Source organism: Amphiprion ocellaris, chromosome 20, assembly GCF_022539595.1.
Source record: "Amphiprion ocellaris isolate individual 3 ecotype Okinawa chromosome 20, ASM2253959v1, whole genome shotgun sequence".
Lineage (NCBI taxonomy): Eukaryota > Metazoa > Chordata > Actinopteri > Pomacentridae > Amphiprion > Amphiprion ocellaris.
The window spans coordinates 5,565,164-5,581,364 of record NC_072785.1 but is presented as its reverse complement, the minus strand read 5'-3'; the positions used below and the strand labels follow the sequence as shown (position 1 = coordinate 5,581,364).

Sequence of the window (16,201 nt, the reverse complement as noted above, 5' to 3'; positions counted from 1 at the left end):
TGAGAGGCCTTTAGCTGCGTAGAAGTTCCCCTGGGTTCCTTTGTGACCTTGCCTACTATTACACATCTTTCTCTTGGAGTGGCCTTTGTTGCTCAACCACACCTGGGGATGTTACAGTAATCCTGAATTATATCTGTATACAATCTGTTTAATGCTGCATTAGTGAAATCCAAGCTCTTTACAGATTGTAACTTTTACCAACCTCATAACAACATTCTCTGTCATTCTCAGAAATGGTCTTGTCTTGTGCCATGATACACTTCCATGGATAAGTGTTGTGAGGTTCAGACTTTAACAGATCCCAGTGGATTGTTTATGAAACGAGGTGCAAAACTGACACCTGATTGACTGAAAACAATTCTAATTTCCCTTTCAAATTAACTGCTAATCCTAGAGTTTTATTTTCACCACTTGCACATGTGTAATATTAGATTATTTTCCTCAATAAATAATTTACCAAGAATAATATTTCATCTCATTTATTTGATTGGGTTCTCTTTAGTTAGTTTTAGGGTTCGTGTTACAATTTAATGATTTATGCAGAAAATTTTAAAGGGTCTACAAACTTCCCCAGCTCTTTTAGGGGACTGCTGAGTCTTTGCTTTGGTGAAGTTACAATGTCCTACAAAGTATTTTCCCCTTTCAAACTTTTCCTCTTTAATTCAACATTTAACCATGGTGAATTGAATTGGGCTTTTTTGGCAACAATTTATCAAAAGACTTTCATTTGAAAGTGAAAACAATGCTACAAAGTGATGCCAATTAATTGAGAATATAAAATGTGAAATAAGTGATTGCATAAATTTTATAGTGACGCACCAAATTCAACACAGGTGTAGCCAATTAATGCCTAGAGAAATAAATATCATCTGAGTACTGTGAATGTCTCTCAAGTGATTATAATATAAAAACAACTGCATCTGGAAGACCCAGTAAAAGGTGAATCAGCATCCCTGGCTACAATGACAGCATGAAGACAAAAGAATACTCCAAACAACTTCATTAAACGTTTACTCAAAAGCATAAATCAGGGAATGGAAACCAAAAACTTTCTAAGGCACTGAATATCCCTGGGAGTAGTTACATCCATCACTAAGAAATTGGAAGGAATATGACACAGGTGTGAATCTACCTAGAACATGCTATCCACAAAAACTGAGTGACCATTCAAGAAAGAGACCAGTGAGATACACCATCAAGACATCTATGACCCCTCTGAAAGAGTTACAGGCTTCAGCAGTGGAGATGGAAAAGATTGCACATACAACTGTTGTATGTGCAATCTCGCACCAATTCTGACTGGTTCTTCGTCAGTCACAGCTTTATAGGAGAATGGCAAAGAGAAAGCCACTATCGAAAAATTCCATATTAAATCTCGGCTAGAGTTAAGCAGAAGGGAGACTGAAGGCAACTGGGAGACAGTTCTTTGGTCTGATGGTGCTTTTGGCCTTTAGACTAGATGCCACGTTTGGCGGGAAGAAAACAAGGTGAATGTTCTGGAGTGGCTGAGTCAGAGCCCAGAACTCAATCCAACTGAGAATTTGTGGCTGAACTTGAAAAGGGTTGTTCACTAATGATTCCCATGTAACTTGACAGAACTTGAGCAGCTTTGCAAAGAAGAATGTGGTAAAACTGTAGCGTCAAGGTAGATTGAGACCTATCCACACAGATTCAGATTTCAGATTCAGATTACTTTATTGTCACTCATACAAATCACATCAGAGATGCACTGCAGAATGAAATGACAACGCAGGGGACAGTGATAAAAAACACACAGTTAAAAAATATCTGAGATAAAATAAGTTATAAATGCTGGTGGGTAGTGCAATGAATGTAAATAAATATTTAAAATAGAGAATAAATAAGAAGCTATTACAGATGCCCCAAGGTAATAACACAGGCTCAGTGCTGTAATTGTACTGCAAATCAATGTTTAGTAGAAGAATACTTATGTAATAACATATTAAATGTTGATTAATATTTTTAATTAATGGACATTACTTTGTATAAATCTCAGAGATTAAAATGTTGAGGTTCTTTCTGGGAATGACCAAGACATCACAAGGACAGTGCATGTTAAATGTTTTGGAGATAACACCAAAGGAGCCAGACTGAAATGGTTTGGATATGAACAGAGGAAGGAATGTGAATATATTCATAGAAGGATGCTGAGTTTTGAACTGCCAGGGAGGAGGCCTAGAGGAAGATTAAAGGGGAGGTTTATGGATGTAGTGAAATTGAACATGAAGTTAGTTGGTGTGAGAGAGAAGGACGCAGAGGATAGGGTTAGATGGAAGCAGATGACTTGCTGTGGTTCGAACGATTCAAAGGAATCATTATCATGTGCAGTAATAACAAGTTATCAGTGCAATGAAGTTATTAGTTCTCTGTATCTCTTAAATAATTCTAAAATAACATCAGGGATATCCCTGCGTGTGCGTGTGTCGGGCAATATATAGCCCAATTTTTGTTTCATTACACACAACTGTCATCAACACAAAAGCAGTAAGCCTAATATCTTTAGCTTTGATCTCTCTATCGCAGACACTTCTTCTGAACCAACTTCACACAGTTGGTTCTGATTTCTTGTGTGTACTCCCAGGGCAGTGCGGCGCTGCATTGATTCCCTGTATTAAGTGGTCAAACCATATTCTGCAGACACGTTGCTTTCTGGAACTCTCTCCTATCTGACAGCCGTTATGTAATTACTGCAGAGGTCAAAATACGTCCCAAACATGCATATAGACAGGTTATTTTCCTCCGTCTTTTGCCTCTAATGTCATTTCCTACACCTAGCTGTCACCGGCTCTACCACTACGTGCTTGGGGCTGCAGATCGTGTGTGGAATCACTAAACAGCGTCTCTCTCTCTCTCTCTCTCTCTCTCTCTCTCTCTCTCTCTCTCTCTCTCTCTCTCTCTCTCTCTCTCTCTCTCTCTCTCTCTCTCTCTCTCTCTCTCTCTCTCTCTCTCTCTCTCTCTCTCTCTCTGCGCGCGCGCGTGTGCGTGCGTGTTTATTTCTATGTATGTTTCTGTAGGTCTTGTCAAATCCCAGCTTCCGCCTGCAGTGACACCGCGGATCTGTACTTGATGCATACGGACCGGCGGTGACACATTGCGGATCTTAGTGGAGCGGAATCTCTTTAGTTTTTTTTCCGGAGCGGCTCTGCGCAAGTAAAGAGACGAACCGGGCCAACATGGATGAAGCTTTCATTCTCTTTGATGGAGAGAGAGCTAAAAAGGTAAGAAACTAGCCCCGCAGCTGTCACGTGGAAGCAGTCAGCGTATAATGTTGCATCGCACCAAGTAACAATAACTTACCATGTTGACTTCAGATACCATGTCAATACTGGCGATGTCTATGCTCATGCCAACATCCACTGGGGCGCCTGTGGACATTATGACAGCAGAGCCTTAGCCAGCATTACGGCAGCCTGCTGAGCATCAAGGGGCAGCTGCGTGAACACACTGAACACTATAGTGGCTTTTACCTCCAAAATCAGGACGCAGACGAATGTCATAGCCCTTCAGCAACTTGTCCACGGTGGCTTTCACATATGACATGTTGCTAGGTTCGTTGGCGCTGAGGACAGAAACACATTTCAGTTCAGGAGTAAATGAATATTACAGGGCCCGTGTGGAATAAAGCATATCACATGTTATGATCACCTTTGCGCCCCGCAGACAACAGTGACGAGCAGAGACATGCAGAAGATCCCCCAGCATCCGCGTTCCGGAGTAATCCACATGCTAGTCAACGACTTTGACACAAGATCTCAGGGATGCAATTTAGGCTGCAAAATTATTCCAAGAGCAACGCATGCGCGTCGTTTTACCAACATCCAAGAGTCAATGGCGAAATGAAACAAGACGACTTTGGATAAAAATGTATCCGAGATGCAGAAGAAAGCAAAAACTAATTAGGCTACAAGAAAGACAAAATTATGGCTGTGGATGATTCACCTAAAGAGAGAAGCACACAGACTCCCGTAGCTAACAACCTCTAGCAGCCCTCTCCGCTTATTCCAGCAGACAACAGCGTCCGCAGCTGATCTGCGTCAAGCTCGTCTCCCCGCTGCCGCTCAACTTAAAGACATTCAATAATGAGCACAGAGTGGGGCTCCACGGTCACCTTTAGGAAGCCTGAGAGAGAGAGGGGGAGAGAGAGAGAGAGAGAGAGAGAGGGAGGGAGGGAGGCAGGGGGGGAGAAAACTAGGACGTGCAGTACAAGCACGTCCTAGGATCTGCGCATTTTCGGTGCTTCGCCGGGCAGCGTCACGGACTGCACACCAACTTAATTAATTGTTTTAAATCCCGGAAAACGCATTAAAAGCTCAACGCACGATCGACTGATGAGAGGGTAGATAAAATATGCTGCATGGAGTATGAAAAGGCTTCGGCTCCAACTGCAGTGCCTGAACGGAATTGAAAGCAACTATTGATTTAACCGATCATATTGTTGACAAAGGAATCACCGAAAGTTGTTGCAATAAAAACAATTATTATTTACAATATTATTATAATTGTTATTATATCATTTATATCATTATTATTATTAGCAGTAGTAGTTGTAGTAGTATCAAACCAATAATAACAACGAGTAGTAGTTTATTTGCATCACTAGTAGTATTAAATTTGTACATCTCGGAGTCTTCAATAATATAAAATTTGACTCACTTTTTGCCAAGTGGATATATTCAGCTCTAGATGACAATTCCTGTTAAATTCCTCTTAGACACCATTCAGCAGGACCCTGACATAGAAGACTCAGCCTCTTCAGGCTGCTTGACATTTACTGTTGAGTTCTTGCTAAAACCCTTTAAATATCTGCCTTCTGTGTATTGTGTGTGCACTGTGTGGCTTCTAAGTTCTCACATTCTCACATTTTAGTTTATAGTATGCCCAGTGACCATAGACCCAACCAGTATACTCTTGTGAATTATACCCAGAGGTGGGTAGAGTAGCCAAAAATTGTACTCAAGTAAAAGTAGTAGTAGTCATCCAAAAAATTACTCAAGTAAGAGTAAAAAGTATTTGGTGAAAAGACTACTCAAGTACTGAGTAACCATTTGATTGTAATGTCCAATTTATTTTTTAGAAATGATGTGATCAGACAGACAAAAATGTAGAATAATATGCAAATTCTGGTATTTCCAAATAATAAAATAAAAAATATCCAAAAATGAACAACATCTTTACAAAATGACAAGTTAGGGCACAAGAAACACAAATTTCCAAATCTCAATTTTTCACAACATAAAGCTTTTGAAACAAATACCTGTAGTAAGGTAACGATTTTATGTTTGAACAGTGCAAACTACTTCCAGTGACAAGACATACTGCATGCTCATAGACTGTATGTACATGCTGTATCCCCCCCCACTGTATCACGCAGAACTATCAAGCCTGACGTCACGCTTCACTTCGCCCATGTTAGTAAACAGAAGACAAAAGCAGAAGATATCCATGCTAATGCTATGCTAACATTGTCGTACCCCGAAGCAAGATGAAACGTCTCGAAAATGCCCCCATTTTTTAATTCCTTGTCTGCTCAGTGTGAAGAGTTTGTGCCGCTATGCCGCCACGGTTCGTATGTTGTCATGTGACTGCAGGGCGACGTCTGGGGTCCGTTTTGCAAAGCAGGTTTAGTGAAAACTCTGAGTTTGTTAACCCTGAAATGAGGGAAACTCAGAGTTTTCCGTTTCAAAAAGGGAGGTAACTCAAACCAGACAAAGAAGGGTAACTCTAGCCTGTTTCACAGAGAGGAACTTAAGCTCTTGGTCAGTTACCGTAGTAACAAAGTATCAACCTAACCTGGTCGGAACCAGGTTCTTCTCAGTAAACCTCGAGTTTCTCTCTGTCTCTGCCCTCTTTCATTCACACGCTATTTGATTTTCCTCATTCATTCAGTCAGTCAACATTACCAACCACAGTCATGCTCTCACATCCCAGCAGATATTGTGTGTTGCACTGCGGTTCTTTGCAAATGGAAGTTTTTGTATAATGTTGGAGATGCAGAGCACTTAAGTCAGGCAACTGTATGCAGGACTGTCAGAAAAGTGTGCCTGGCCCTGAAACCGTTTTAACCCATCTCTGGGTTTTCCCTGGACATAAACCTGTCAGACAGTCAGTGGAGATGTGCGCCGACACCGCGAAACGTGCGGCGGAGAGCTGCAGAGAGATCTGGGTCTGGATCGGCTGGCGAACACAGAGGTCCCAAGTCCACTTAGGGACGGCAGGGAGAAGAGCCGCGACGGCGGCTCAGCGGGGCGAGACAGGACCAGACGGGGCAGTCGCTTCACTGAACTGCCTTCAGGGTCTGACAGAGACTGGAAGGGCGAGCCGGACTTTAACTGCCACTGATTGCTGATCAACCTGGGCTGTCATCTGGCCAGGAGCACAGCTCAGAGAAGGGAGGGACCATGACACTCAGAGTAGATCAACTCAGAGTTCAGGGTTACACTCAGAGTTTGTTGAACCTGCTTTGTGAAACGGACCCCTGGTGAAACGGAGTCATGTGATTATTGTTGCTTCGTCCGATTGGTGAAACACAGTCATGTGGTAGATCCACTGGGGGCATCTCTCCAGCAAAATAAAGCACATCTAATGTGGTAAATAAAAAAGTAACGAGTCGAGTGTAGCCCAGTGTGATGGAGTAACACAAATCTACTCAAGTAAAAGTAAAAAGTATGGCAGAGTAAAACTACTTTCAGAAGTAAATTTTTTTTCAAAAAGTTGCTCAAGTAAATGTAACGGAGTAAATGTAACTCATCACTATCCACCTCTGATTATACCTAATCCCAGGATTTCTGTGTACTCTCAACAGGGACCTGGAGATTAAGCACATCTTTATGTAAAAATATTCACCATGTGAGTACATTAAAAACTTAAATAATGATGGCACAATAGCTGGAAATTCCAAAGACGGCATTTCAAACCATGTGATTTCAGATAGCTGTCTTAAAATATCTGCATAGTCAGTTGTACTAAGATGAGAAGTTGCAAATAAGAGTCAAGTGATTTACAGCCTGTCTTTGTCTTACTGTTGCTGTTGTCAGGCTGGCAGCCGCCAGCCCCAGTTAGTGCTCTTCTCCCCTCCCCTTTCCGTCCTTCCCGGTTCAAGACAGCCCAGCAGCGCTTAAGGAGCCACAGGTGTTCTCCATCTGGCGCAATCCACCAGCAGAGGAACAGGTGGAGGTCGACCAATCAGGTGGCGGCTCGGCTGCTACTTAGCCAGACGCCACCCAGCTCTCGGTGCCAGATCGTCACACCGCTTGGAGAGTATTGGAACCACCTGCTCCCTGCCAGAGAACCAGCAGCTCGGGACCTTGGTCGCTTGCTCCGGGAGACGGAGATCTACACCTGAGTCGACCCCCGGCTGTTGGCGTCCTCCCTCGCCCACCTGTTGCTGCTTAAACCAGGCTGCCTCCGCTGTGAACCGGTCCAGAGCATCCCTAGAGTTATGGTTGTAGTGATTCTTAGTTACAGCTCGAGCCACAGAGGGCTCCGAGAAATAGTCGTCTTTTAGTTACAGCACCTACAGTGTTTAAAGAAAGTTTGGAACTTAGTTACCGTTCGAATTACCCTCCGCTTCGAGGAGGACTACTATAAGTAGAGTCGAGCCCAAGTGTAGTTGCCCGGCCGGTAGGGGCCGCTTGGCATTTCTAGTTGGTACTCTCGAGTTAGAGAAAAAGGACATTGAATTTGATTGTGGTTTCTGAGTATTCTAGTTTAAAGTACACTCGAGTTAGAGTTAAAGCACATTGAGTTTCGATTATCGTTTCTGAGAATTCTAGTTTAGTACACTCGAGTTAGAGTTAAAAGCACCTGTAGTTTCGATTGTCGTTTCTGAGTATTCAAGGTTGCATACTCGGGTTTAGAGTAATGTATATCACGTGTTCAATTGTCGTGTTCTGAGAAGAACCTGTAAATAAAGACAGAGTAACACACGATTTCCAGACTGTTCATTCCCTGCACCTGAGCTCCCACAGAACCCCCGTAACATTACGATCTGGCCAAAATGAGCTCAGCGGGGAATGCAACAGCCTCGAACGGCGCTCCCGTCATGACGCTTCAGGAAGCGTTCACCAACATCGACGCAGTGTTAAGCCGTCATGATGAGACGCTCCGTTCGTTCTCCACTAGCAGCGCCGCTATGCTCAAACAAATAGCTTCCCTCACTGAGACTGTAAACCGGATCGCTGGTCAGGCTGTTCCAGCCACCTCGGCACCGATTGCAGCACCGGCCAGAGAGCCCCACGCGCCCACCCCCGAATGATACAGTGGGGATTTTGGAGTTTGTCAGGCATAGTTGACACAAGTTTCGCTAGTGTTCGAGTTACAGCCCCAGTCTTACCCGACAGATAGGTCCCGTATAGCCTTTTTAATAGGACTGCTAACAGGGGATGCTCGGGACTGGGGAACGGCGGTATGGAAGCGCCAAGGCTCCCTCTGCAACTCCTACTCAGCGTTTGTGGAGGAGATGCGGAAGAACTTCGATCATCCCGTGAGCGGCAGAGACGCGGCCACCCGCCTTGGGACCATCCTGCAGGGAGCCCGGAGTGCCGCGGAGTACGCACGGGAGTTCCGGACCCTCGCCGCGGAGGTGGACTGGAACGACTCGGCGCTTCAGCATGCATTCTACCGAGGACTGAATGAAGCCCTGAAGGACGAATTAACCCTCAGGGACGAGTCCTCCACCCTCGACCAGTGGATAGCTCTAGCAATCAAGTTGGATGCCCGGATGCGGGAGAGGCGACGGGAGAGAAGAACCCGTTCATCAGGGAATCCCGGCCCTCCCGAACCTTCCCGGAGACCCAGGACCCCCGAGAACCTGTCAGAGGATCCGGAACCTATGCAGCTCGGCCGGGCCAAGCTCACCATCAGGGAGAAGGAACGACGCAGAGAGAGGCCAGACTCTGCCTTTTTTGTGGAGAGTCGGGCCACTTCGTCGCCGCCTGTCCCCGTTGTCCAGCAAAAGGGGGGGCTCACCAGTAAACGGGGAGTTTCTGGTGGGCCAGGTGACTTCTTCTCCCCCGCAACGACTTCAGGTCAAGACCACGCTCTGCTGGAGATCGGTATCCGTACCAGTGGCCGCCTTAGTGGATTCCGGAGCTGAGGAAAGCTTCCTGGACGGCAACTTGGTAAGACAGCTGGCTATTCCTATAATTCCTCTCAACGAACCACTGACTGCTTGTTCCCTGAATGGACTACGTTTAACGAAGGTATCCCGTAAGACGGTACCTATTGACTTAGTGATTGCAGGTAACCACCGTGAACGGATGGTTTTTTGTGTTATGGAACATTCAAATCCCCCCATGGTGCTGGGCTATCCGTGGCTAGCACAGCACAACCCACAGTTGGACTGGCAACGAGGGGAGGTTTTGTCGTGGAGCCCAGCCTGTCACCAGAGTTGCCTGGTTTCGGCTCTTACACCACCTGGCTCCGGAACCCCCCGAGTGCCAGAACCGATCAATTTAGAGACTATTCCCCCTCAGTACCACGACTTAGCTCCCGTTTTTAGTAAGTCAGAAGCCCTGACTGTTCCGCCCCACAGACCCTACGACTGTTCTATAGAACTTTTAGATGGCGCGACCTTGCCTTCCAGTCGGCTGTACAGCTTATCCAAGCCTGAGCAGGCCGCCATGGAAAGCTATATTCGCGACTCACTAGCAGCTGGAATTATTCGACCCTCTTCCTCACCGGTTGGTGCCGGATTCTTCTTTGTGGAGAAGAAGGATGGAACTCCTAGGCCCTGTATAGACTTCAGAGGACTGAATAAGATCACCAGAAGAAATTCCTATCCGCTGCCCCTTATGGACTCCGCTTTTACACCACTCCAAGGAGCAAAGATTTTTACCAAGCTCGACCTGAGGAATGCGTACCATCTGGTTCGGATAAAAGAGGGGGACGAGTGGAAAACGGCGTTCAACACACCACTGGGCCACTTTGAGTACTTAGTGATGCCTTTTGGACTTACTAACGCCCCCGCTGTTTTCCAGAGTTTAATCAATGATGTGCTTCGTGACATGATCAACCAGTTTGTTTTTGTGTACCTTGATGATATTTTGATTTATTCACAGAATCTGAAGGAGCACGTCGGCCACGTAAGCCGCGTTTTGGAGAGGTTATTAAGGAACCGGCTCTACGTTAAGGCTGAGAAGTGTGAGTTTCACGCCACAACTGTAACCTTTCTGGGTTATGTTATCTCTCCCGGACAGATCCGGATGGACCCAGGGAAATTGACAGCGGTACAGAAATGGCCGGTTCCTGCGACCCGTAAACAGCTCCAACGGTTTTTGGGATTCGCTAACTTTTATAGGAGATTTATTAGAGAGTACAGTAGAGTTGCTGCTTCACTTACGGCATTAACCTCTCCTCTCAGATCATTTCAGTGGTCCTCGGAGGCAGACCGAGCTTTTCGGGAGCTGAAGCGCCGGTTCACGACGGCACCCATCCTCTCCCAGCCGGATTCCTCCCTCCAGTTTGTAGTGGAGGTAGATGCCTCCGACACGGGGGTAGGAGCGGTGCTGTCGCAGCGCTCCCAGGTGGACCAGAAGCTCCATCCCTGCGCTTTCTTCTCCCGACGTCTCACTGCTGCCGAACGTAACTATGACGTTGGTAACCGAGAACTATTAGCCGTAAAGCTAGCATTAGAGGAGTGGCGGCACTGGCTCGAAGGAACAGAGCAGCCGTTTATTGTGTGGACAGATCACAAGAACTTAGAGTATGTAAAGTCAGCAAAGAGACTGAATTCCCGCCAGGCTCGGTGGGCTTTGTTTTTCGGACGTTTTAACTTCTCCCTCTCCTATCGCCCCGGGTCAAGGAACATTAAGCCCGACGCCCTCTCCCGGCAGTTCACGGTGGAGGAGGAGACCGAGGAGCCGGAGCCGATATTGCCCAAGTCCTGCCTGGTGGCGTCCTTAACCTGGCAGATCGAGAAGGACGTTCGTCGGGCCCAGAGACAGAGCCCGGGTCCAGGTAATGGTCCGAGGGGAAGACTGTTCGTTCCTGACTCCGTCCGCTCCCGAGTTCTCCAGTGGGGCCACGCGTCCCGGATCGCGTGTCACCCCGGAGTGAATCGAACTCTGGAGGTGCTGCGCCAGAGGTTCTGGTGGCCTTCCATGGAGGCGGATACCAAGGAGTTTGTCACTGCCTGCGTCACCTGCGCGCAGATTAAGACCTCCAACCAGCCCAGCCCGGGCCTACTCCAACCCCTTCCAGTACCCAAACGTATGGTCCCACATAACGGTCGATTTCGTGGTTGGGCTCCCAGCCTCTCAAGGTAACACGGTTATACTTACCATTGTTGACCGTTTTTCTAAAGCTGCTCATTTTGTCCCTATGCCCAAGCTTCCCACAGCCAAGGAGACAGCCGAGGCGCTGATCCAACATGTTTTTCGCCTTCATGGAATCCCGAAGGATATCGTTTCGGACCGGGGGTCACAATTCACCTCCGAGGTATGGAGAACGTTTTGCGACGCTCTAGGAGCTAAGGTCAGTCTCACCTCGGGGTTTCACCCCCAGTCCAATGGTCAAGCCGAACGGACTAATCAGTCCTTGGAAGTATTTCTCCGTTGCCTAGTCTCTGATAACCCCACTTCGTGGTGCGAGAGGCTCCCCTGGATCGAGTATGCACACAATTCTCTGTCTAACTCTTCCTCGGGGCTCTCCCCCTTTCAGTGTTCCCTAGGTTATCAGCCTCCCTTGTTCCCTGCTCAGGAGCAGGAGATAAATATTCCCTCCGTCCAGGCACTCATCCGTCGGATGCAAGGCACCTGGAGGCGGGCGCGACGGGCTCTGGTGCGTTCCGCACAGAGGATGGAGGTACAGGCAAATCGCCATAGGAGACCGGCACCGGATTATAGGCCCGGACAGAAGGTCTGGCTCCGGGCCAAGGACATTCCCCTGCGGGTCGAATCGAAGAAGCTGGCCCCCCGCTACATCGGGCCATTTAAGGTCGATCGGGTGGTCAATCCCAGCGCGGTACGTCTTCACTTACCAACATCCATGAAGATTAATCCCACCTTCTACGTTTCCCTGCTGAAACCCGCGTTGGAGAGTACACTGGCCCTCCCTGTCCATCCCCCTCCTCCTCCCAGGGTCGTCGCTGGAGCACCGGCCTATACAGTGCGGCGGCTACTGGACGCTCGCCGCCGGGGCAGGGGTCTTCAGTTCCTGGTCGACTGGGAGGGTTATGGCCCGGAGGAGAGAAGTTGGGTGCCCTGCGCACAGATCCTCGGCGGCACCCTGATCACGGACTTCTTCTGCCGGCATCCACATCATCCAGTTCGGGCACCAGGAGGTGCCCGTAGAGGGGGGGGTACTGTCAGGCTGGCAGCCGCCAGCCCCAGTTAGTGCTCTTCTCCCCTCCCCTTTCCATCCTTCCCGGTTCAAGACAGCCCAGCAGCGCTTAAGGAGCCACAGGTGTTCTCCATCTGGCGCAATCCACCAGCAGAGGAACAGGTGGAGGTCGACCAATCAGGTGGCGGCTCGGCTGCTACTTAGCCAGACGCCATCCAGCTCTCGGTGCCAGATCGTCACACCGCTTGGAGAGTATTGGAACCACCTGCTCCCTGCCAGAGAACCAGCAGCTCGGGATCTTGGTCGCTTCCTCCGGGAGACGGAGATCTACACCTGAGTCGACCCCCGGCTGTTGGCGTCCTCCCTCGCCCACCTGTTGCTGCTTAAACCAGGCTGCCTCCGCTGTGAACCGGTCCAGAGCATCCCTAGAGTTATGGTTGTAGTGATTCTTAGTTACAGCTCGAGCCACAGAGGGCTCCGAGAAATAGTCGTCTTTTAGTTACAGCACCTACAGTGTTTAAAGAAAGTTTGGAACTTAGTTACCGTTCGAATTACCCTCCGCTTCGAGGAGGACTACTATAAGTAGAGTCGAGCCCAAGTATAGTTGCCCGGCCGGTAGGGGCCGCTTGGCATTTCTAGTTGGTACTCTCGAGTTAGAGAAAAAGGACATTGAATTTGATTGTGGTTTCTGAGTATTCTAGTTTAAAGTACACTCGAGTTAGAGTTAAAGCACATTGAGTTTCGATTATCGTTTCTGAGAATTCTAGTTTAGTACACTCGAGTTAGAGTTAAAAGCACCTGTAGTTTCGATTGTCGTTTCTGAGTATTCAAGGTTGCATACTCGGGTTTAGAGTAATGTATATCACGTGTTCAATTGTCGTGTTCTGAGAAGAACCTGTAAATAAAGACAGAGTAACACACGATTTCCAGACTGTTCATTCCCTGCACCTGAGCTCCCACAGAACCCCCGTAACAGCTGTTGTTTCATATCTATGAGTTATAATATCTCACATGTCTCAGCAGCAGAAGCCTGGTTAGCTTTTGGTGCTAAGATGAAGTAGCCCTGACAACAGCAGTGTCTCAGAAGGCAACTTGCGTCTTTGGAAGCTGTTTGAGGTAGCTGTAGTGAATTTTTCAAAGTTTCACTCACTGCATTCATACTGTGAGGTCAGTCTGTTTAGACATTAATGCAACTAAACTGAAGAATAAAAATCTGTATTTAATAGAGTTCGATTAATTATAAAGAAATTGTTGATTTGAGTATTCACTTCTTAATAATATCTGTTATATTTGCACAGAGTTCTGGGCCAACGCGCCACAACGCAGCTCGAAATGTGCCGCAACGCAACCAGCATGCAAAGCAGGGCATTTCACATAGCCAATGAATGGGATGCAAGAAATTGAGGTATCCACAGGAAGGTTTTTATTCGCATGGAAACATGCTGCATCTGAATATTGCCTGCTTTGTGGGCGGTCACTAGCGGGCCACTACGTGATCACATGACAGCACTTTCAGCTTGACTCCAGTAGATACGTCTGACCAACATGGTGGCTCGGTCGCAAACTTTCTCTTTTATTTCAAAAACACTTCAGCGAAAAGTATTTCTGAAAGCATTTGAGGCAAGAAATAACCTGTGCAATTGCTGAATCTGTCCTTGTTTGATTTCAATGATGGCTAGTTTTGACATTTGAAGTTTCATGATGTGTCGGATCGCCGCACTCCACATTGAATTTGCATAAAGTACAAATCAAGTCTACTTTATGCAAATGAGCTCCTTCCCAGTCTGGGGAGATGCACTGGATTGCAGCTCGAAATGCACTGCATTGCATGCTGGGTCCATTGCGGTGCGTTTTTTGAGCTGCAATCCGGTGCGTCTCACATAGACAATGAATGGTATGTGGGAAATTGCTGGATCTAGTTGACAGGTACTTTTATTTGCAGACCACTATGTGGTGACATGACAGCGCTGTAGCTACAGTGCGATAAAAGCGTCATACCAACATGGCGGCTCGGTCGCAAACTTTCTCATTTATTACAAAAACAGCATGGCAAAAAGTATTTCTGAAATCTTTGGAGGAGAAAAATAAGCTGTGCAGTTGCTGAATCTGTCCTCATTTTAGTTCAACATTGGCTGGTTTAGCTGTTGAACGAATGTTTCGTGAGGCTTCAGACCTCCACTCCCCGTGCCTCATTTGCATAAAGCAGAAATCAACAAAAAATGCACAACATTGATTAAGAGATGCAAAATGACCAGAGTGTTACGTAGTGACAGTTCCTCTCTCTCTCTCTCTCTCTCTCTCTCTCTCTCTCTCTCTCTCTCTCTCTCTCTCTCCAGGTGGGCGTGAGCTCAGTGAGTGGCGTGGCGAGCAGGTGTTGCCTATCGGTAATCAGAAAGGTGGGAGCAATCTGATCATCTACCTTTCCCTCACCATAAAAGCGGGGCATTGCCATCAGTTGTCGCCGGATCGTCAAACAACCCAGTGAGTGTATTGCTCCTGGTTCTCCGTTTAGCTCTTCAGATCTTGGCTAGACACTAATTCTGTTCTCTTGCTATGCAGTTTGGATCCCGCCTGCCTGCTGTCCAGCTTACCTCCTCCATTCCCACCTGATTCTGCATCGCTCCTGGAAAACAGCATTCTCGATATGCCATGCAGAACTTGCTCGTTTTTACCTCCATTCCGCCATTCACCACCTCCACCACCTGGATGCTCCCCGTCGGCTTTGCCTGCAGCCCGTTCTCCACCCAATGCCGGGGCCCAGTCTAGCTTAGCTTGTAGCGTAGCTACTATCTGTAATCTCGTGGTTAGTAACTAGCTCCTGTTTTTATGAGTCTGTGCCTTCTGTAGAATCATGTTCATAATCTTGTTAACACATTGTGTTGTACGAAGTCAGTATATTTACGGAGTCTATTACTTTGCTGTCCTGTCACTGCATTACGTTGTCCGGGTTAGTACTTTGTTTATAGTTTTGCGTCATGTACTAACTATTCAGCTTTACTCTTATTGTGTTACGGTATTTGAGTTAGTACTTTCTTTTCTTGATTTTTCCCAGTTTAGGGTTTAGTTCTTGTAAGACCTCCAGTCCTTTAGGGGTCCTCTAGAGTTCTGTACTTCCTGTTCTGCTTGTGCAGTTTCTGTAAGTCACTTTATTTATTTGTAATAAATTATTATGCTGAAACTCTATCGCTGTGTTTTCATTGCCTGCACTGGAGTCTCTGCATCGATTCGTAACAGAATCATTATGAGCTAACAAAATTGCAGCACCCACAAAATCTTTCTTTTTATGGCATACAATACAATTTGTGCATTGCATCTTTTAGTATAACATGCTCCCCTCTTCCCTTCTGACATGATAACATATTCAGTACTATGGAGCTGAAAGGTAGTTTTTTTACTCAGCTGAAGAATAAAACAAAGTTGCATGTATATTAAAATCAATATGCGGTCACAAATGGTATAGTTGCCTCATTTGCAATGCAACTTAGTAAGGAAAATGATGTAGAAACACAAATAACAACATTCAATAAGAATGACTAAAATATTTAACCCATGTTAATGGAGAAACCAGAAAATGATAAAGCCATTAAAATAATTACAGAATCTAGAATATAACACAAATGATTCGAAGAACAGCTCTCGAGGATGTCAGAAAATTATAAACTAAGGTATAAAAATAATCAAATTTTTGAATTTTTGAAGGTTAGTCCAAGATGTAACTTTGCAACTATGCAACTCTGTTACAAGGAGATGATTATGAGAGGTTTATCAACCACAGAAAAGGGACTTTCAAGAAATCAAGTGATATAGGTCTATCAAAATAGTCACCAAATAGTAAATAAAAGACCATTATGGAATGCATCCATCCATCCATTATCTATACACCACTTAATCCTCACTAGGG

General features: G+C 46.4%; 1 protein-coding gene and 1 long non-coding RNA gene across 3 annotated transcripts in view; one reads left to right on the top strand and one right to left on the bottom strand.

The window, feature by feature from the left end:
• The window catches only part of gabrb1 (gamma-aminobutyric acid type A receptor subunit beta1), an 86,089-nt gene extending 81,932 nt beyond the window's left edge, over window positions 1-4,157 (bottom strand). Inside the window, exons 1-3 of one of the 2 annotated variants that reach the window (XM_055005690.1) lie at window positions 3,667-4,156; window positions 3,489-3,580; window positions 3,319-3,386 (exon numbers count right to left, since the gene is read on the bottom strand). In XM_055005690.1, coding sequence (XP_054861665.1) covers window positions 3,319-3,386; window positions 3,489-3,580; window positions 3,667-3,746 — 240 coding nt within the window. In that variant the 5' untranslated portion in view covers window positions 3,747-4,156. Of the gene's footprint in view, window positions 1-3,318; window positions 3,387-3,488; window positions 3,581-3,666 lie in introns of both variants that reach the window. The other variant, XM_055005691.1, reaches the window with a different exon arrangement.
• Window positions 3,006-15,483, top strand: LOC129347730 (uncharacterized). The gene is made up of 3 exons (XR_008599982.1): window positions 3,006-3,239; window positions 14,637-14,781; window positions 14,860-15,483. It is a non-coding gene; the product is annotated as an uncharacterized LOC129347730 (long non-coding RNA).
• The last annotated feature ends 718 nt before the right edge of the window (window positions 15,484-16,201 follow it).